This window comes from Lasioglossum baleicum, chromosome 1 (genome assembly GCF_051020765.1).
Source record: "Lasioglossum baleicum chromosome 1, iyLasBale1, whole genome shotgun sequence".
NCBI lineage: Eukaryota > Metazoa > Arthropoda > Insecta > Hymenoptera > Halictidae > Lasioglossum > Lasioglossum baleicum.
Genome location: NC_134929.1, coordinates 5006201 through 5025790, shown reverse-complemented (window position 1 = coordinate 5025790; position 19590 = coordinate 5006201). Strand labels below are relative to the sequence as shown.

Here is a 19590-nt window from a genome sequence, read left to right as displayed (position 1 = left end):
AACCTTCCAAAAATTTAAAAATGTTAAAACTATGTTCAAAATATGTATTCATTTTAAATAGAAACGTTTTGTTACTGTCATAATTGCATTAATAAAAATTGGTATATGAGAACACGTTGATGGTATTTATTTGGACTGATTGGAGAATACGAAAATGCAGGAAGTATTTTTTAGTTTATGAAACAATTTGTAGATTTATTAGTTGTCAAACAAATAATAAAATAAATTGTATAATATATATAAATTGATTTTATACTAGCATACACAAGTTTATTTGATCTTCTGTCTTCCTATAATAAAAAAATACAGTCATAACTATAATTATAATAGAATTTCATAAAATATTGAGGTTATTGCAAACTCATTTTTTTTTCGCGATGTTGCTCTAATTTTATTGCTTCTTTCGAATGTCCATTTCCTTCCGAGACAGAGGCGTTTCTAGGTGTAAATAAAAAATGTTGATATAAAATGTATCATAGTTAAACTACAATTGTTCTAATAACGTGGAATGTAGTACATATTAAGTTTTAATTACCAGGATTTTCTTCTTCGACGTTAAGCACCCTTTACTGCTTCTCGTAATTTACGTATATGTACATTAGGGTGGACCTTATTTTTCGACCATGAAATTTTTTGGTCCCGTAAACCAGAAATGTAACAAATGTTGAGAAAGTGATCAGGAAAAATTTTGGGGCCGATTTTGGACCATGGGAAAATGAGGCGCAGCAAATTTGAAAATTTTGAATTTTTTAAATCTTGACATAAATAGACGTTATATATATCGTTGAATTTGTCTTTTTTCTCTTTAAGAATCCATATATAGCATAAACAGTTGTTGATAGAAAAAACATCCGTGACCTTGAAAACTTGAAATAATGACTTTGAAAAAATTTTTTTTCTCTGATACTATATCCACCTCCTTATATACTACAACTTTTGTTTGAAGAGTTTTTTCATATATACATGACTGACAGAGATATTAAGGGGCGTAATTTGCATTATTCGGAAGCATACAACTGCACATATAGCTATTTTTAACCGACTTCGAAAAAGGAGGAGGTTACTCAATTCGATCTGTATGTGCCTTTTTTCTCGCTTTTTTTTCAATGTATGTTCACCGATTACGCCGAGATGGATGGACCAATCGGAACGAAACCTTTTGCATCTTGTAGAGTATGTTCCCGAGATGGCCCCCCGTGAAAAAAAATTTTACTTAATTACGATTTTATTTGCGAAAATGTAGGGTGGTGATACCGTCGTGAACTCCGCTGAATGTTAGACATTAGGAAAAGTAACGACGCGACGTCGTTACCGCTATCGATTGCGGCTTTCAGATATTTATAAATTACGATTTGGAATGTGACGGCTGACAGAGATAAAAAAGTGTGAAATAAAAAAAATTTTTTTTTTTTAAATTCAACCGACTTCAAAAAACGCACTAAAAAGTATAAAATAATTTCCATTTAATATATGGGAATACACACGAACTTAAATACAATACAATCTTTTCGAAGGCGGCGCAAAATTGAAAATTTTCGACACTGGAAATTACGAAAATCCTTAAATTGTTCTAAATACTAATATATTTATATTTAAATAATATATTTGCGCCGCCTCCGAAAAGATTGTATTGTATTTAAGTTCGTGTGTATTCACTGTATTAAATGGAAATTATTTTATACTTTTTAGTGCGTTTTTTCGAAGTCGGTTTAATTTTTTTTAAAAAAGTTTTTTTTTCATCATAGCTACATGCTGCCGAATAATGCAAATTACGCCTCGTAAACGAAAAAATAGGACTTTTGAGGCAGGTAGCGCCCTAGATCGATGTTTTATCTAGCGTTTTTGACTAGTGAAAAACCCCGTGTTTGTATTATCGAGAAATGAGTAAATGAATATCTTGCAATCCTGGAAGTCTCTCTACTCCCTTATAAATAAATTCATTAATATGCTCCAATCTACAAAAGAAAAACAGTTATAATATCGGAAAAAGAAGTTATTATGAATAAGTAGTCTGACTGAAACATAGACTGAAGGTGGTCAATGATACCGCTGAACGGGGCGTTAAACTAATGGAGGATCATAATAAAATTTTATATAGAAACAAAGAGGAGAAATAATATACATATACTATACAAACTGTGATGGAATATCAACAGCAGTATCCTGACGCCACAAAACAGATTTGTCAAAGGATTTTTTAATATTTTTTAATATAGAGAGAGAAACACCTGATCAATCCCTACATGCGATTAATTGCATTTTTAAGAGGCATTGAAGACTGCTTATTAACTGAGAGTTATTAAATTTTTCATTTTCCTCAGAGTCAGTAAGTTCTTTATTTTTCTCGGAGTCATTAAGTTTTCCATTTTTCTCGGAGTTATTCAATTTTTCATTTTCCTCAGTGTCGTCAAGTTTTTTCATATAGTCCAGTCGGCAGGTCGAAAAAAAGGCGTCTACCTGGAAAGTATTCCGAACTTAATGAAATTTTGACACGTCATTTAGGGGTACTCTGGAGTGTCGAATCTCAGTTTTCGACCTCGAGGACCCTGTGCTAACTTGGGGAGGGGGAAAAACCACGATTTTTATTACCTTGTCTTGGTTTTTCGCCTATTACTCAAAAACTGTGGGTCCTCAGAACTTTTGTTTTTCATTTTTGGAAAGAGCATTAAATTTTCTTCAAATTTCACTGTTCAATCTTTTTTTTTGACCCAACAGGCACCGATAGACAGGTGTTCAAAATTAGGAAATGTTTCTCAAAATGACATTTTGAGCCACGCATTGTGACATTTAGCAGGAAATTGCAAGTTTTTGGCTCATAACTTTAGTTTTTCAACATATCTATGTATAATCTTCATACTACGGATACCCCTTACATTTTCACTATTAACTGGGGAGGACAGCACAATTTATTTACTTCAATCGAGTGGATTCGAGCCTTTTTATATTTTTGTTGGTGTTATGTTTAATAGCAATATAGATATTAATAATAAAAAAAAACATCCCCGATCGGGCCCCGCCGTCGTTTTTTTTCAGTTTTTGAGTAATAGGCGAAAAACCAAAACAAGGTAATCAGAATCGTGGTTTTTTCTCCCTCCCCAAGTTAGCACAGGGTCCTCGAGGTTGAAAACTCACAGATTCGACACCCCAGAGTACCCCTAAATGACGTGTCAAAATTTCATTAAGTTCGGAATACTTTCCAGGTAAAAGTACCTGGCGACTGGACTATACGCGCTGTCGTAACAAAAGTTCTGGTATGTTGATAGTCTAAAAATATGATCAATGCTATTTTTCAATTTCTCTAAAAAACCTGCATTTGTCGAATTTTTGTGTGTTTTTCACTTTGTGTAATTAACATTTTGAACCAAAAAATCGGGAGAAAATCTCAAATATCAATTTCAATTATATGCAATTATATGATTAAATTAATGCAAGTAAATGGGGAAAATTGACCGAAAATTGAATGATGCAACGACTGTTTAAATAATTCGAAGGACTACCTCGTCCGGCTAGGCCCTTCATTCCAAATTGTAATATTCCAATATTCCAATATCATTTTCAATATTTCAAGTACTATTTAAAACTATTAATGAGTTTTAACAACAAAATATTTTAAATAGAAAACTAAATTTTGACAAATAAGATAAGATTATAGCAAGCTTGCTATAAATGTCGAAAACTCGAGTCTGGCCAGAGACATTCAATTTTCAGGAAACACTATTCTATGATGACGAACGGAGAAAAGGGAAGTGAAGCTCGAGGGCTTCGGTCGCCGTGGAATGGAGTGAAACATTGTAACATGATACGGGTCGGGTCGGGTATATCGGTGTGAGACTACTAATCAAACAACAAAGCTTAATTATTTATCATTACTTTTTTATAGGATTTTCCTTAACATATTTGGTGAATTTTGTTTCTTTTTATGAAAATGATACCAAAATTATATAATTCCGATGATATTTGCTTATGCAATGAGCGACGCAAGTTTCGGACACAAAGAAGGACAGCGTCGGGAAAAGAAGAGACGCGGAGAGTCCTTATTCTTTTAAGATTTCGACTTCGACTTCGTCTGCTAGATCTTCGCCTCGTCGCACAATGTACTCATAAATGAATCATGTTTCAGGAAGGGGTTCAGTTCAGAATGAAATAAAATAATGTTACACGCACTTTTTAAATAGCGTCATATATGGTGCAAGAAATATTCGTATAGAGTCAAATAGAATTATTTTTTTAGATATCTTCGTACGAAATACTGCCTCTAAATAACATTGTATGGATAGGAGCCGTCGAAAATTAGTTAATACTTTTATCTTGTTCCTACCTCTGCTTTAATAATTGCAGTCAATAATGCTATCGAGCATTACAAGTATGGGATAAATAAGTAAAAAAATTAATTTTCTGTTTCCTACTAAGGATCTTAATAAGAACGATTGAATTTTGTCATTACATAACATAACAGAATATTTTTTAAGAATCATTATTTTATATATAACGCAATAATGTTCAAATTACTATTTAAATTCCAATATACATTTATAGAATATTACGTAGTAATTACTTTCATTTTTCCTTCATCTATAAACTATCGATTATATTGTAAACAATTATTACAATGGTGATAATAACGGAAATAAGAATACAATAAGAGAATTATACATATACAAATAGTATTATAAGGCAATTACAGAATGGGTAATGTCAGCATTCTACTATATCATTCTTCTTCCACTTGACGAATATCTCGTCGATTGTGGAACTTTTACCGCTGTGGTATATCAGGTAACTGTAACTTTCCCGTTATCCCCGCGCCCACTCGCGCCCACTTACCGGTCCCGCGGAATAACACAGGGGCTGGCAGTCTTTAATAGTATCTCGTCGGTGGCCCGGTTACCGGGCTCGCTGAATAGCACAGGCAGTGATGCCAGAATCATGGGTCGTGGGTTTTTTCCCCTCCGCTCGCTCAGCCGACTCGACCCCCCACTCTGACGCACCGTCGTCGCCAGGTTGCTCCTACTGCGCACGCGCTACACGAACGTATCTCTACTCTGACCGTGTGAGTGCCTGTTCGATTGCACGCGCGCTACACACACCAGCGTACCTCTACTCTGTCCGTGTGCACTGCTTGTGCGCTTGCGCCAGCCACAATCTATTTTTAGCACTCTCCATCCACATCCACGCCTGCTTGACGGAAACACTGATTCTGAAATTCGGCCGTCGAGCCGTCGCGTCGAGCGTATCAATCGCAATCTGGAGCTAGCCTTCGAGTCCCCGCGTGCAGCGAGTTTTATTTTTATTTTTCATTACTTTTTTAATTACATTTTTTAACCTTCCAAAAAATTTAAATATATATTATATATATATTCGTAAGTTTGAACCCTTTATCTCAACCAGGAGGGTAGTGAAAGGGTAAAAACTAATTATTGGTTTTTCCCACATTTTCCCTATTTAATGGTATACTTAAAAATTCTAGAAAAATTCTACAAAATTGTTGATATTATTCCTTATGATTGTGAATTTTTTCAGATTTTTTACAAATAGTAAGTATGAAAAATCGTATAGCCGGATATAAGATGGTCAAAAGTGCTCATCCAAATTAATTTTTAATCACACCATGTTCAATAAAAAATTACGAAAAAATTCATGAACATTCTGCCTAATAGCATACACGCGATTGAGACCAATTTCCAACTTTTTGGTTGTAAATAGCCAATATGGGTATAGCCGGATAAGATAGTCAAAAATGCCCTTGAACCGAATTTTATCGACGATGTCCCATTCGATATAACACCAGGAAAAAACATCTGTATCTCGATCGGGAGGGTAGTTATGGGGTAAAATCGAAAAATCAGTTTTTGGCCTATTTTCCCTAGTTAATGACGTTTAGAAATTCTGAAAAAATCTGACACATGTCAAGAACCCAAATACATACTTTGCAATTAGTTTCAGATTTTTAAAAGGGAAATATCCTGCTTGTAAAAAAATCAAAAACCTCAAAAAAATTGAAAAAATGCAGATTTCACATAGAAGTTCTAGAGTGTCCACATTTATATTTTTACAGTAGCAGTATATTGTTATAAGTATTGTTCATGAATTTTTCAGATTTTTCGGTTTGGTGCGCTGTTGTTAAAAAAAATAAAAACCGATTTTTTCGACGTTTTTTCCGCGAAGAACTAAGCTAACCTTAAAATTGTTACGTTCTATTTATTCTGTAAGTCTATCAGGCTCTGATAAACCTTGAGCATTCTACAGAAGTAATTAAAAAATGAAATCAACTTAATTAATATTTCTACAGTATAGACATTACATCTAGAAATATAAATCACGTTTCCAACAATTCAGTTGGCTCAGTGCGTTAGGCGTTCATACCTAGGAAAGATCATCAAGATTTTCATCGACTAGATAAAAAAAAAATGCTGGTGGCTCTCACCAAATGACACTCACATGCGAGAGCTACTCGAGCGGAAAATTATAGTGCCCAACATCACACTAGGGCCACTTAAATGACTTGAGAGATCTACATGTAAAACTCAACATCATCATATTGTACCGTGGCACGATAGCTACCTAATATTATATGTATACAATATGTATATATCGTTGTTAGTAATAAGTTAGTCCCTAAGTAGTACTTAAGCAAACATCCTATACCAAAGACTGTTAAGGGGTTTTTTTTTAATAAAACTTTTTCCCCATTCTCCCTTCCATTATCCCTTAAGGCGCCTCAGCTTACAAGTAATCCAACCGTTACCCAGTTCCTATTTATTCTTCCACCGTCCAAAGATTTGTGAAGCACCGAGATTCGCACGCGAGCGAACAATCAGCTTAACATAGCAATACTGTGTGGAGATTTTTATTATTTTTGTTGACTCCTGTTAACTCTGATTGTACTAATATATTCAATAAACATGTTTAAAAAAAAAAGCGCGTTAGGCGTTCGACTGTTGACTGCTTATACTAGGTTCGCTCCCGGCATAGGTATACATTTTTTTTACTTGATTAATTCTTTTTTTTTATGTCTGACTATATAATAATCAATGGTGTGTTTGTAGATTTCTTTTAGAAGCAATATCTACATATTCAAAAAAAATATTTTAAGGTGAAATTCGCAAAAAAATTATAATACATACATAGCTTGTGCGGATCGTAATTATCTCAGTTTCATTTTATCGTGTTTTCTGTAAAGCATATTTTATTTTATCGATGAATTGAAAGATTTATTTATGTTGAAAATTGGAGGAACTTCTGGCAGTACTCGACATTTTCAGCAGTAATTCCATTTATGTGCCTTCGAGTTTTAAATACTTTGTTATAGAGAAAAGAAAGAAATTCAAGTTGTAGAAATGGTTCTATTGTTATTTACTTCTTTTGAGGCATTCAATTTGGTACCTCGTCTCTTATGCGGAACAGCAATTGTTGTGTATGTACCACTCAGGGTTGCTAATGAAATATTTCACAGTGAAAGCAGATGTTCCGATACTTGTCAATAAACTAACGGATCTATAAAAGCATATTTAGAATGACAAACTTTTGATGTTTCATTAACTTTTACCTTTGTTCACCTTTATACGTTTACCTTTTCTTTTCTTTACTCGCCTTACGACTCTGTTAGACACAACTACTATATTTGGTGTATTTTACCTTAAAATACTTTTTAAATTTCTTAATATTGCTTTTAAAAGAATTCTACAAAAATATCCTTGACTAGTGTGAAGTTAGATATAAAAAAAGAAGAGAATTGAGATGAAATAAAAAAAAATACATCTACGACGGGCGCGAACCTAGCATAGGCCGGTCCACAATCGAACGCCTAACGCACTGAGCCAACTGAATTGTTGGAAACATGATTTATATTTCTAGATGTAATGTCTATACTGTAGAAATATTAATTAAGTTGATTTCATTTTTTAATTACTTCTGTAGAATGCTCAAGGTTTATCAGAGCCTGATAGACTTACAGAATAAATAGAACGTAACAATTTTAAGGTTAGCTTAGTTCTTCGCGGAAAAAACGTCGAAAAAATCGGTTTTTATTTTTTTTAACAACGGCGCACCAAACCGAAAAATCTGAAAAAATTCATGAACAATACTTATAACAATATACTGCTACTGTAAAAATATAAATGTGGACACTCTAGAACTTCCATGTGAAATCTGCATTTTTTCGATTTTTATGAGGTTTTTGATTTTTTACAAGCAGGATTTCCCTTTTAAAAATCTGAAACTAATTGCAAAGTATGTATTTGGGTTCTCTTGACATGTGTCAGATGTTTTTCAGAATTTCTAAACGTCATTAACTAGGGAAAATAGGCCCAAAACTGATTTTTCGATTTTACCCCATAACTACCCTCCCGATCGAAATACAGGGTTGAAATTTTGCACAGTATGTTTTTTCTTTGTGTTCTATCGAATGGCACATCGTCGATAAAATTCGGTTCAAGGGCATTTTTGACTATCTTATCCGGCTATACCCATTGGCTATTTACAACCAAAAAGTTTGAAATTGGTCTCAATCGCGTGTATGCTATTAGGCAGAATGTTCATGAATTTTTTCGTAATTTTTTATTGAACATGTGATTTTTATTGAACGTGTGATTAAAAATTAATTTGGATGAGCTCTTTTGACCATCTTATATCCGGCTATACGATTTTTCATACTTACTATTTGCAAAAAATCTGAAAAAATTCACAATCATAGGGAATAATATCTACAATTTTGTAGAATTTTTCTAGAATTTTTAAGTATACCATTAAATAGGGAAAATGTGGGAAAAACCAATAATTAGTTTTTACCCTTTCACTACCCTCCTGGTTGAGATAAAGGGTTCAAACTTACGAATATACATATAATATATATTTAAATTTTTTGGAAGGTTAAAAAATGTAATTAAAAAAGTAATGAAAAATAAAAATAAAACTCGCTGCACGCGGGGACTCGAAGGCTAGCTCCAGATTGCGATTGATACGCTCGACGGCTCGACGGCCGAATTTCAGATTCAGTTTCGTTTCCGTCAAGCAGGCGTGGATGTGGATGGAGAATGCTAAAAATAGATTGTGGCTGGCGCAAGCGCACAAGCAGCGCACACGGACAGAGTAGAGGTACGCTGGTGTGTGTAGCGCGCGTGCAATCGAACAGGCACTCACACGGACAGAGTAGAGATACGTTCGTGTAGCGCGTGCGCAGTAGAAGCAACCTGGCGACGACGGTGCGTTAGAGTGGGGGGTCGAGTCGGCTGAGCGAGCGGAGGGGAAAAAACCCACGACCCATGATTCTGGCATCACTGAGCACAGGGGCTGGCAGCAGTGATGCCAGAATCGGGGACGCGAGGACGCTTCCCCTCCAGCACAGGTTCCCCCTCTCTGACGGACCGTCCTCGCCGTAGCTTCTGCTGCGCACGCGCTACACACGAACGTACTTCTACTCTGCCCATGTGAGTGCATGCTCGATTGCACGCGTGCTACACAAACAAGCGTACCTCTACCATGTCCGTGTGACTACCTGCTCGACCGAACGCGTCGGCGACGCGTTCCTTCGATTTTCACCAATTTTGATGTTGCCGAAGTTTCGGAAGCACGAGTCGGAAAGTCGGGATCTGGAGACTGCGCGCATTTGAATCCCGGGACGGCGCGGCGCGGCGCGGCGCGGTGCACATTTTGCTATAACTTTTGATCTAAAAAAGATATCGAAGCGAAATTTGGACTAAATTTTTTTTTAAAAAACCGGGTTTAATGGTTCATCCTAAAATATGTTTTGTATTTCTTAAAAAATTTTTCTCGTTGATTTTTTAAAGTTAAGGTAGTCTAGAAGGCCCCCAACACAAATTGATTTTTAGTCGAACCATGCTCAATAAACAATTACGAAAAAATTTATAAATATTCCACTTAATAGCACACATGATTGAGATTTTTTTCAGATTTTTCAGATTATGCAGACATGTTTAAAAAAATTGAAAATCTCGAAACATTCGAAGAAAATGCATATTTCGTATTGAACTTTTCGAGATACCAGTTTTATAAAAATTCATTAATCCGATATTATTGAAACAATTGTCCTTAATTTTTCTCAGAATTTTTTATAAATTGTATCGTTGTTAAAAAATCAAAATCAATTTTTTCGATACTTCTTTGTTGATGTATTATGTAATACTGAATATTTTTATAATCAGAAAAATAATGTACAGACTTGATAATGCAATATAAAATATTTTATTTACGTTATATTTCAATATACATATGTGTATCACTCCTAACAATTTTGGTAATCACGTAATTATTGTAACGACATTTTACATATATCAGGTCGTTAAGTATGAAAATAGACAAATAAAACACAAATTTCAAACACATTTGTCAAGTTTCATACATATCCGGTTACGAAAATCGATTTTAAATGGTCCCTGCCTTTCTATAACATAACAAAAAAAAATAAAAATTAGTTAAAGTCATGATTGCAAAGTATAGAATAAAATATTAATGTATAACTTTATAGTATGGTTTATACTTATCTTTTTTCTTTCAAGTCATTCTTGAATCTGCTAATATTGATTTTACGTTATCGCGATTTTAAATGGTCCTCTGTCTTTCTACAACATAAAAAAAACACATAGTTAAAGTTATAAGTACAAAGTACTTACAGAATGAAATATTAATGTAACGATACACTTCTCTTTTCTTTGAAGTCATTCTTGAATCTGCTAATATTGATTTTACGTTACCGCGATTTTAAACGGTCCTCTGTCTTTCTACAACATAAAAAAAAACACATAGCTAAAGTTATAAGTACAAAGTACTTACAGAATGAAATATTAATGTAACGATACACTTCGCTTTTGTTTGAAGTCATTCTTGAATCTGCTATTTCATTACCGCTGATACCCACGCGTTGCTATGTTCAAGGAAAAAGTAGACATAATTAAAATCGTAATTCTAATTGCAATCTTGTAGGACTCAATATAAATAGTAACGTATACTTATCTTTTTTTATCGATGAATATGGTCACTCACTAAAATAAATTCCTAATAAGATAAAAAAATGTTAAAAACCCATTAAAAAGTATTAAAAACGCGACAAAGAAACTGGAGGCTGTTTACTATAATAATAATAATAATAATAATAATAATAGTATTTTATTTCCCATTTCGGGGTACAAACGCGGACTTCCGCTCCGCTTACAAACTTCACCTTCCTTATCTCTTCATTCTTAACTTAAATTTACACTTAATCACGAGAGAGAGAGCACACCGTTCACTCATTCCTCACACATTCTTCTTCACTCATTCACACACTCTGGACCCCCGGTTCCGCTGCTCATCCTTTCTCTCATCTCTTCCACTCTCTTCATCCATACTGGAGGCTGTTTACTATATGAACTAAACTATCGAACGATTAACGAAGAAAACACGACCTCACTAGTTCGTAAACGAGTGCAAAGTTAATTGTTTATAACTTTGCGAGGGCGATGAATTTTCATATAAATGCTTTCTCGACATAAGGGATAAATGTCTGTCATCGACAGACATGGCGCGACTAGACTCCTGTCTAGCTTTCAAGGATGTGCGCACCACACACATGGAATTTAATAGGCCAGCCCCTATTTTATTCCTTTTTCGAGATTTTATGTCGGGAAGCAAAGAGAAAATTCGCTCGGCCTCGGCATTCGAGTGCGGAAGACATCTGACCGTGTTTATTAGAGAAGTTAAAAGGGGGAAACGAAGAACATGATTCGGGTCTGTTTGGTTACAGATGTCTACATTCTACAAGAATGAAGAGATAAGGAAGGTGAAGTTTCTAAGCGGAGCGGAGGTCCGCGTTTGTACCCCGACATGGGAAATAAAATACTATTATTATTATTATCATCATCATCATCATCATCATCATCATCATCATCATCATCATCATCATCATCATCATCATCATCATCATCATCATCATCATCATCATCATCATCATCATCATCATCATCATCATCATCATCATCATCATCATCATCATCATCATCATCATCATCATCATCATCATCATCATCATCATCATCATCATCATCATCATCATCATCATCATCATCATCATCATCATCATCATCATCATCATCATCATCATCATCATCATCATCATCATCATCATCATCATCATCATCATCATCATCATCATCATCATCATCATCATCATCATCATCATCATCATCATCATCATCATCATCATCATCATCATCATCATCATCATCATCATCATCATCATCATCATCATCATCATCATCATCATCATCATCATCATCATCATCATCATCATCATCATCATCATCATCATCATCATCATCATCATCATCATCATCATCATCATCATCATCATCATCATCATCATCATCATCATCATCATCATCATCATCATCATCATCATCATCATCATCATCATCATCATCATCATCATCATCATCATCATCATCATCATCATCATCATCATCATCATCATCATCATCATCATCATCATCATCATCATCATCATCATCATCATCATCATCATCATCATCATCATCATCATCATCATCATCATCATCATCATCATCATCATCATCATCATCATCATCATCATCATCATCATCATCATCATCATCATCATCATCATCATCATCATCATCATCATCATCATCATCATCATCATCATCATCATCATCATCATCATCATCATCATCATCATCATCATCATCATCATCATCATCATCATCATCATCATCATCATCATCATCATCATCATCATCATCATCATCATCATCATCATCATCATCATCATCATCATCATCATCATCATCATCATCATCATCATCATCATCATCATCATCATCATCATCATCATCATCATCATCATCATCATCATCATCATCATCATCATCATCATCATCATCATCATCATCATCATCATCATCATCATCATCATCATCATCATCATCATCATCATCATCATCATCATCATCATCATCATCATCATCATCATCATCATCATCATCATCATCATCATCATCATCATCATCATCATCATCATCATCATCATCATCATCATCATCATCATCATCATCATCATCATCATCATCATCATCATCATCATCATCATCATCATCATCATCATCATCATCATCATCATCATCATCATCATCATCATCATCATCATCATCATCATCATCATCATCATCATCATCATCATCATTATTATTATTATTATTATTATTATTATTATTATAGTAAACAGCCTCCAGTTTCTTTGTCGCGTTTTTAATACTTTTTAATGGGTTTTTAACATTTTTTTATCTTATTAGGAATTTATTTTAGTGAGTGACCATATTCATCGATAAAAAAAGATAAGTATACGTTACTATTTATATTGAGTCCTACAAGATTGCAATTAGAATTACGATTTTAATTATGTCTACTTTTTCCTTGAACATAGCAACGCGTGGGTATCAGCGGTAATGAAATAGCAGATTCAAGAATGACTTCAAACAAAAGCGAAGTGTATCGTTACATTAATATTTCATTCTGTAAGTACTTTGTACTTATAACTTTAGCTATGTGTTTTTTTTTATGTTGTAGAAAGACAGAGGACCGTTTAAAATCGCGGTAACGTAAAATCAATATTAGCAGATTCAAGAATGACTTCAAAGAAAAGAGAAGTGTATCGTTACATTAATATTTCATTCTGTAAGTACTTTGTACTTATAACTTTAACTATGTGTTTTTTTTATGTTGTAGAAAGACAGAGGACCATTTAAAATCGCGATAACGTAAAATCAATATTAGCAGATTCAAGAATGACTTGAAAGAAAAAAGATAAGTATAAACCATACTATAAAGTTATACATTAATATTTTATTCTATACTTTGCAATCATGACTTTAACTAATTTTTATTTTTTTTTGTTATGTTATAGAAAGGCAGGGACCATTTAAAATCGATTTTCGTAACCGGATATGTATGAAACTTGACAAATGTGTTTGAAATTTGTGTTTTATTTGTCTATTTTCATACTTAACGACCTGATATATGTAAAATGTCGTTACAATAATTACGTGATTACCAAAATTGTTAGGAGTGATACACATATGTATATTGAAATATAACGTAAATAAAATATTTTATATTGCATTATCAAGTCTGTACATTATTTTTCTGATTATAAAAATATTCAGTATTACATAATACATCAACAAAGAAGTATCGAAAAAATTGATTTTGATTTTTTAACAACGATACAATTTATAAAAAATTCTGAGAAAAATTAAGGACAATTGTTTCAATAATATCGGATTAATGAATTTTTATAAAACTGGTATCTCGAAAAGTTCAATACGAAATATGCATTTTCTTCGAATGTTTCGAGATTTTCAATTTTTTTAAACATGTCTGCATAATCTGAAAAATCTGAAAAAAATCTCAATCATGTGTGCTATTAAGTGGAATATTTATAAATTTTTTCGTAATTGTTTATTGAGCATGGTTCGACTAAAAATCAATTTGTGTTGGGGGCCTTCTAGACTACCTTAACTTTAAAAATCAACGAGAAAAATTTTTTAAGATATACAAAACATATTTTAGGATGAACCATTAAACCCGGTTTTTTAAAAAAAAATTTAGTCCAAATTTCGCTTCGATATCTTTTTCAGATCAAAAGTTATAGCAAAATGTGCACCGCGCCGTCCCGGGATTCAAATGCGCGCCGTCTCCAGATCCCGACTTTCCGACTCGTGCTTCCGAAACTTCGGCAACATGAAAATTGGTGAAAATCGAAGGAACGCGTCGCCGACGCGTTCGGTCGAGCAGGTAGTCACACGGACATGGTAGAGGTACGCTTGTTGTGTAGCGCGCGTGCAATCGAGCATGCACTCACATGGGCAGAGTAGAAGTACGTTCGTGTGTAGCGCGTGCGCAGCAGAAGCTACGGCGAGGACGGTCCGTCAGAGAGGGGGAACCTGTGCTGGAGGGGAAGCGTCCTCGCGTCCCCGATTCTGGCATCACTGCTTGGACCCCCTGCTGGCAGTCTTTAATAGTATCTCGTCGGTGCCACAGCCTTGGCATCACTGGCTCCGTCCCCTTATTCCTATGTCCATGGTAAAGCCGATCGGAGGCGCACCGGTTTGCCGGAACAGAATGTGTTTTACGATAGATACTGCGACTGCTTCGCGAACGAGGAGTTCTGCCACATGTGCAACTGTATACCAATTGTTCCAACAATCTCTGGAACGAGGAGGACAGACAGCGAGCCATCAAGTCCTGTTTGGAACGCAACCCGAACGCGTGTCGCCCGAATGGGAAGGTCGCGAGACCGGCGACGACATCCGTAAACACAATAAGGGCTGCGGATGTTTAAAAAATTATTGCGAATGCTACGAGGTGTGTACCGTTTATTCATAGACGCAGGACATTTTTATGAATTTTCTAAACGACTATTTCAGGCCAAGATTCCGTGTTCAGCCAATTTTAAGGGTATCGCAACGTGGAGGAGCCGAATTTAGAAAATAAATCTCTGAGGAATCTTGCAAAAGCGGCTGAAGTTAGGACAACGCAACTGACATTGAACAAGGCGAAGTTACAGCTGTCCGAAATGGTCTTCAGACCGCCAGCTATATCTAATACGGGCGCAAGGTATGCTTCTTCAATTATAATAGCAAGTTATTCATTTTATATATTATATTTGATACATTCTTCTTCGCAGACAACCGTTCAACTTCCTGACCGACAAAGTAGTCGAGATAACGTGCCAGTGTCTAATGGCTCAAGCCGACGAAGCGGAGCGTAACATGTCCGACGATGATACGTCTCAATGATTGATAATCGAAGAGAATCGGTGTCTGAAGGAAATCATCGAATCAGCTCACAAAGCCGAAGCTACCTAGCAGTTACATTTCCAAGAGTTTACGGTTCGTTCGAATGTATTCGAAAGCAAGAAACTCGGACTCACTGGTTGTTCGTACTTCTTGATTTAATCGTTTGGCAGGGAACTTGCGGATGTATCGAAATTGTTGTAAACCCAAGATAATGGCAACAATGCTGATGTACAGTGCATTCGGCCGGCTGTAATTAATCTACGATTTTACTTGTAATTATTTAAGAAAACCGATTACACACGATCGAAGATATTAAAATGGTAAATTAAGCAGTAGCGACGGTATAAAAAGGATCTAGTATTCTTGCATTTTTAGGATTTCTCGTTTAACACTCTTTAAATTTTATTTTTCATTCTGATACAGCGACGGTACGATTTATTTAGTATTAAAATTTTGAGATCGAAGTTTAGCAAACGTTTGGAAATTTCAGATTTTCAATATATGCATTATGTTTCACACGTTTCCTTATTACTTTTATTACAATACAATGTCAGACACACAATTCTTAATCTGTTATTTAGTCAATTAACAAGAGAATGGCATTGCAGCGAAGATCAACAATACAATTATTAAATCTGTTCCATAATGTACAGGTGCGAAAATTTATTCATCCACCGTTAGGGCTGTGTAAGGACAATTGTAATATAGAGGTAGAAATCTAAATATATGTTATATATTCTTAGAATTCGCATACTTGAAAGTTTATTTTAAGTATACAAATTGTACAGATTATGTATACAAGTTCGAACAAATGATTTCAAGAGCGAAATACTTTCACTCGCAACAAGTGAATCAAGTTGCACAGCTACCAATGTATGTGCTATGTATAAATAATATGTATATTTTTCGAAATATATCTTTGTTGTACATATTTTATTTAGAAATTATTTATTTTTAGAAATTTATTTAAACTAGAAGAGATTTTCCTAACTGAAATGTACACACTCTTTGGTCGATATCAGATTTTTCAAGTACAATACACGCAGGTTCAAAATTTCACTACTCTCTTCGGTCTTTTGTTCTCCGCTCCTTGAACTCAGCATCTACTTCCCTCCAAAGACTCTACGTTGCCACCTGCGATCGTATTCACCGTAATCGTATTCTCCTTCTCTTTAACCAAGTCTGGACAGTCCTTTTTCAAATGTGTCACGTCACATCACAGTAGAGTATGTCTTTATCTTGCAACAGATCTATCGCTGATTTAGGCTCTCTGTATAAGTTTGCGTAGACAAGTTTCCATTCAGTTATGGTTTCAGTATGTGCCACGGCTTGGCTTCGTTTGGAGTTTTCTCGTTGGATGCTTTGGATCCCTTCGCTCTTGCGTATCGAATGATATTCTAGAAACAATAATACAATTTAGTGCTGTTTATTAAGAGAGTAGTTTATTGATAAATACCTACTGTTTAATATGTACGATAACGAAACTTGTACGTATATACCTGTAAATAGTACATAACGTATGTTAATATTCTTTAAAATGTACTGTTTGTCCGTTCTTCTGTTTGAAAAATACCCAGACAACCAAGCGGGTCGAAGCCACAAATGCGCGTGTGGGCTCGTAGTGTTCCCCTGGACACAATCTTGGCACATGATGTCGTTGCCACAATCCGGGATATCGTGCCCAGATTAACGATCGGGCCGTTGTAAGATGGCAACACATAGCCGCACTAACTCTTCCTTTTTACTTATTTTGTACGCATTCGAGGCGGGAAAATTAAATGATAGATTTTATTTATTGTAGTATTTGTAGTAGTTTTCCTAGACTGCGGATCTTTATGCAAAATAAAAATTGTCTGCATCGATTGCAAGAGATAGAAACTAAATTGAATGTTACTTTTTTATGCAAAAAAAAATTCTCGTCATATAAAAGCTACATTTATTTTATAATGCTCACATAAATATTCATTAGAAACGAATCAAATTTTATTTCATTTAAAAAGGAAGGCGTGACAATCTTATTTGTTAGCACAGCACAGTCGCACTAATGTGCCGAATGCCGTGAGTTATACAGGGCACTCTCTTCCTTTTTGTTATCTCTTCCTTATGTTACTTCTTCCCCCCTCGCCGTTCCATTATCTTTACAGTTACATTAAGAGTAAACCTACACATAAATCAATAAACTAGTAATACATTAATTATCCCCTAATACGTACAGTTACACGAGTTAATATTCGGACGATCTAAAAAAGATGATAACTTTTTTAATATTGTACTATACGATTCGAACTTTTTTGGGGAGCTAGAGCAATTAGTTTACTACATCATGTGGAAAGAAATTTTTTCAAAAATTGCATTTGGTCGGAATTGCAGAGAAAATACTAAATCTTACATTTTACAACTTTTTCGTGCGGGCCTATATTGAAAATTTAAAAAGTACGTTTTCTAGGCCTGCGTAAATAATATGCACTGTGAAAGTTTCATCGAAATCGGTTGATGCGGGAAAAACACGACAGGCCTTGAAAGATGTAAGAATTCTTCGATATAGGCTGAAAATCTGCGATTTTTACCATTTTTAAACGTTTTAAACGTAGCTCATTGCAACGTTAACCGATTTTGACGAAATTTTCAAAATATGTTTAGTCGACACAGATCTACGAAGCGTATTTTTCAATTTTTCAATATGGGCCCACATAAAAAAGTTGTAAAATGCAACTCTTAGTATTTTTCCATACAATTCCGATCAATTGCAATTTTTGAAAAAATTTCTTTTCACATCCTGTAGTAAACTAATTGCTCTAGCTACCCAAAAAGTTCAAATCGTTTAGTACAATATTAAAAAAGTTCTCGTCTGTTTTAGAACGTCCGAATATTAATTCGAGTAACTGCAGTTCCAGTATCTCCTTTTTCCAGGTTTGCAAGGGTAAGATAACGTAAAATTAAATATACTTTATTTAAGATCTAACGATACTAAGCTAACCTAAACTAACTATATCGAAAAGAAAAGTCCACTCGGTACTAAGCTGTTCTACGCTGTGCAGTTCGATCTGCTCGCATTGACTTCCAGAGCCACTATGCCTATTTAGCCTTCGTCAAGGGCTCTCGTCGCCAGTCGTTCTTTTACTTCTCCCCCACGATCTATACCTGAGTAATAAACGTAACGGTTTTTTCCGCGAAGGTTTGGGACTGTTTGGGACTTGGGACCAGTGATGGTATATTCGTGGGCCGTGGGTCCCCTAGTAGCATTTACGGTTGGCTAACGGTGGCCAACGGTTGGGAGTTTGTTGGGGAATGGTGGGGCATGGTTAGTGGTTTTGCCGACAAATCCCCAACCTAGGGCCAACGAAGAAAAATTACGTCAGTTTGCCGACGAATACCCAACGTTGGGCCAACGACGAATAACCAACATAGGGCCAACGACGAATACCCAACATAAGGCCAACGAAGACAAATTACCGTCAGTTTGCCGACGAATACCCAACGTTGGGCCAACGACGAATAACCAACATAGGGCCAACGACGAATACCCAACATAGGACCAACGAAGAAAAATTACGTCAGTTTGCCGACGAATACCCAACGTTGGGCCAACGACGAATACCCAACATAGGGCCAACGACGAATACCCAACATAGGACCAACGAAGAAAAATTACGTCAGTTTGCCGACGAATACCCAACGTTGGGCCAACGACGAATAACCAACATAGGGCCAACGACGAATACCCAACATAAGGCCAACGAAGAAAAATTACGTCAGTTTGCCGACGAATACCCAACGTTGGGTC

At 35.2% G+C, this 19590-nt stretch overlaps 2 protein-coding genes across 2 annotated transcripts; one reads left to right on the top strand and one right to left on the bottom strand.

The window, feature by feature from the left end:
• Positions 1-14653: 14653 nt before the first annotated feature.
• Positions 14654-16988, top strand: LOC143207153 (uncharacterized). Its single transcript, XM_076420301.1, has 3 exons — positions 14654-15372; positions 15435-15624; positions 15695-16988. Exons 1-2 carry the CDS (start codon positions 14860-14862, stop codon positions 15492-15494), a joined length of 573 nt encoding a protein of 190 aa, XP_076276416.1. The 5' UTR covers positions 14654-14859; the 3' UTR covers positions 15495-15624; positions 15695-16988.
• On the bottom strand, positions 16496-17460 carry LOC143207158 (uncharacterized). Its single transcript, XM_076420314.1, has 2 exons — positions 17306-17460; positions 16496-17203 (listed from the first exon to the last, which is right to left on the bottom strand). The coding sequence occupies exons 1-2, from the start codon at positions 17454-17456 to the stop codon at positions 17013-17015; spliced, it is 342 nt and encodes a 113-aa protein (XP_076276429.1). The 5' UTR covers positions 17457-17460; the 3' UTR covers positions 16496-17012.
• Positions 17461-19590: the final 2130 nt, after the last annotated feature.

Coding starts and splice junctions, on each gene's coding strand:
- LOC143207153 (XM_076420301.1), top strand. CDS start 14,860: ATGCACTCACATGGGCAGAGTAGAAGTACGTTCGTGTGTAGCGCGTGC. Junction 15,373..15,434: donor ATTATTGCGAATGCTACGAG/GTGTGTACCGTT, acceptor CGACTATTTCAG/GCCAAGATTCCGTGTTCAGC.
- LOC143207158 (XM_076420314.1), bottom strand. CDS start 17,456: ATGTGCCAAGATTGTGTCCAGGGGAACACTACGAGCCCACACGCGCAT. Junction 17,204..17,305: donor ACGTTATGTACTATTTACAG/GTATATACGTAC, acceptor TATTGTTTCTAG/AATATCATTCGATACGCAAG.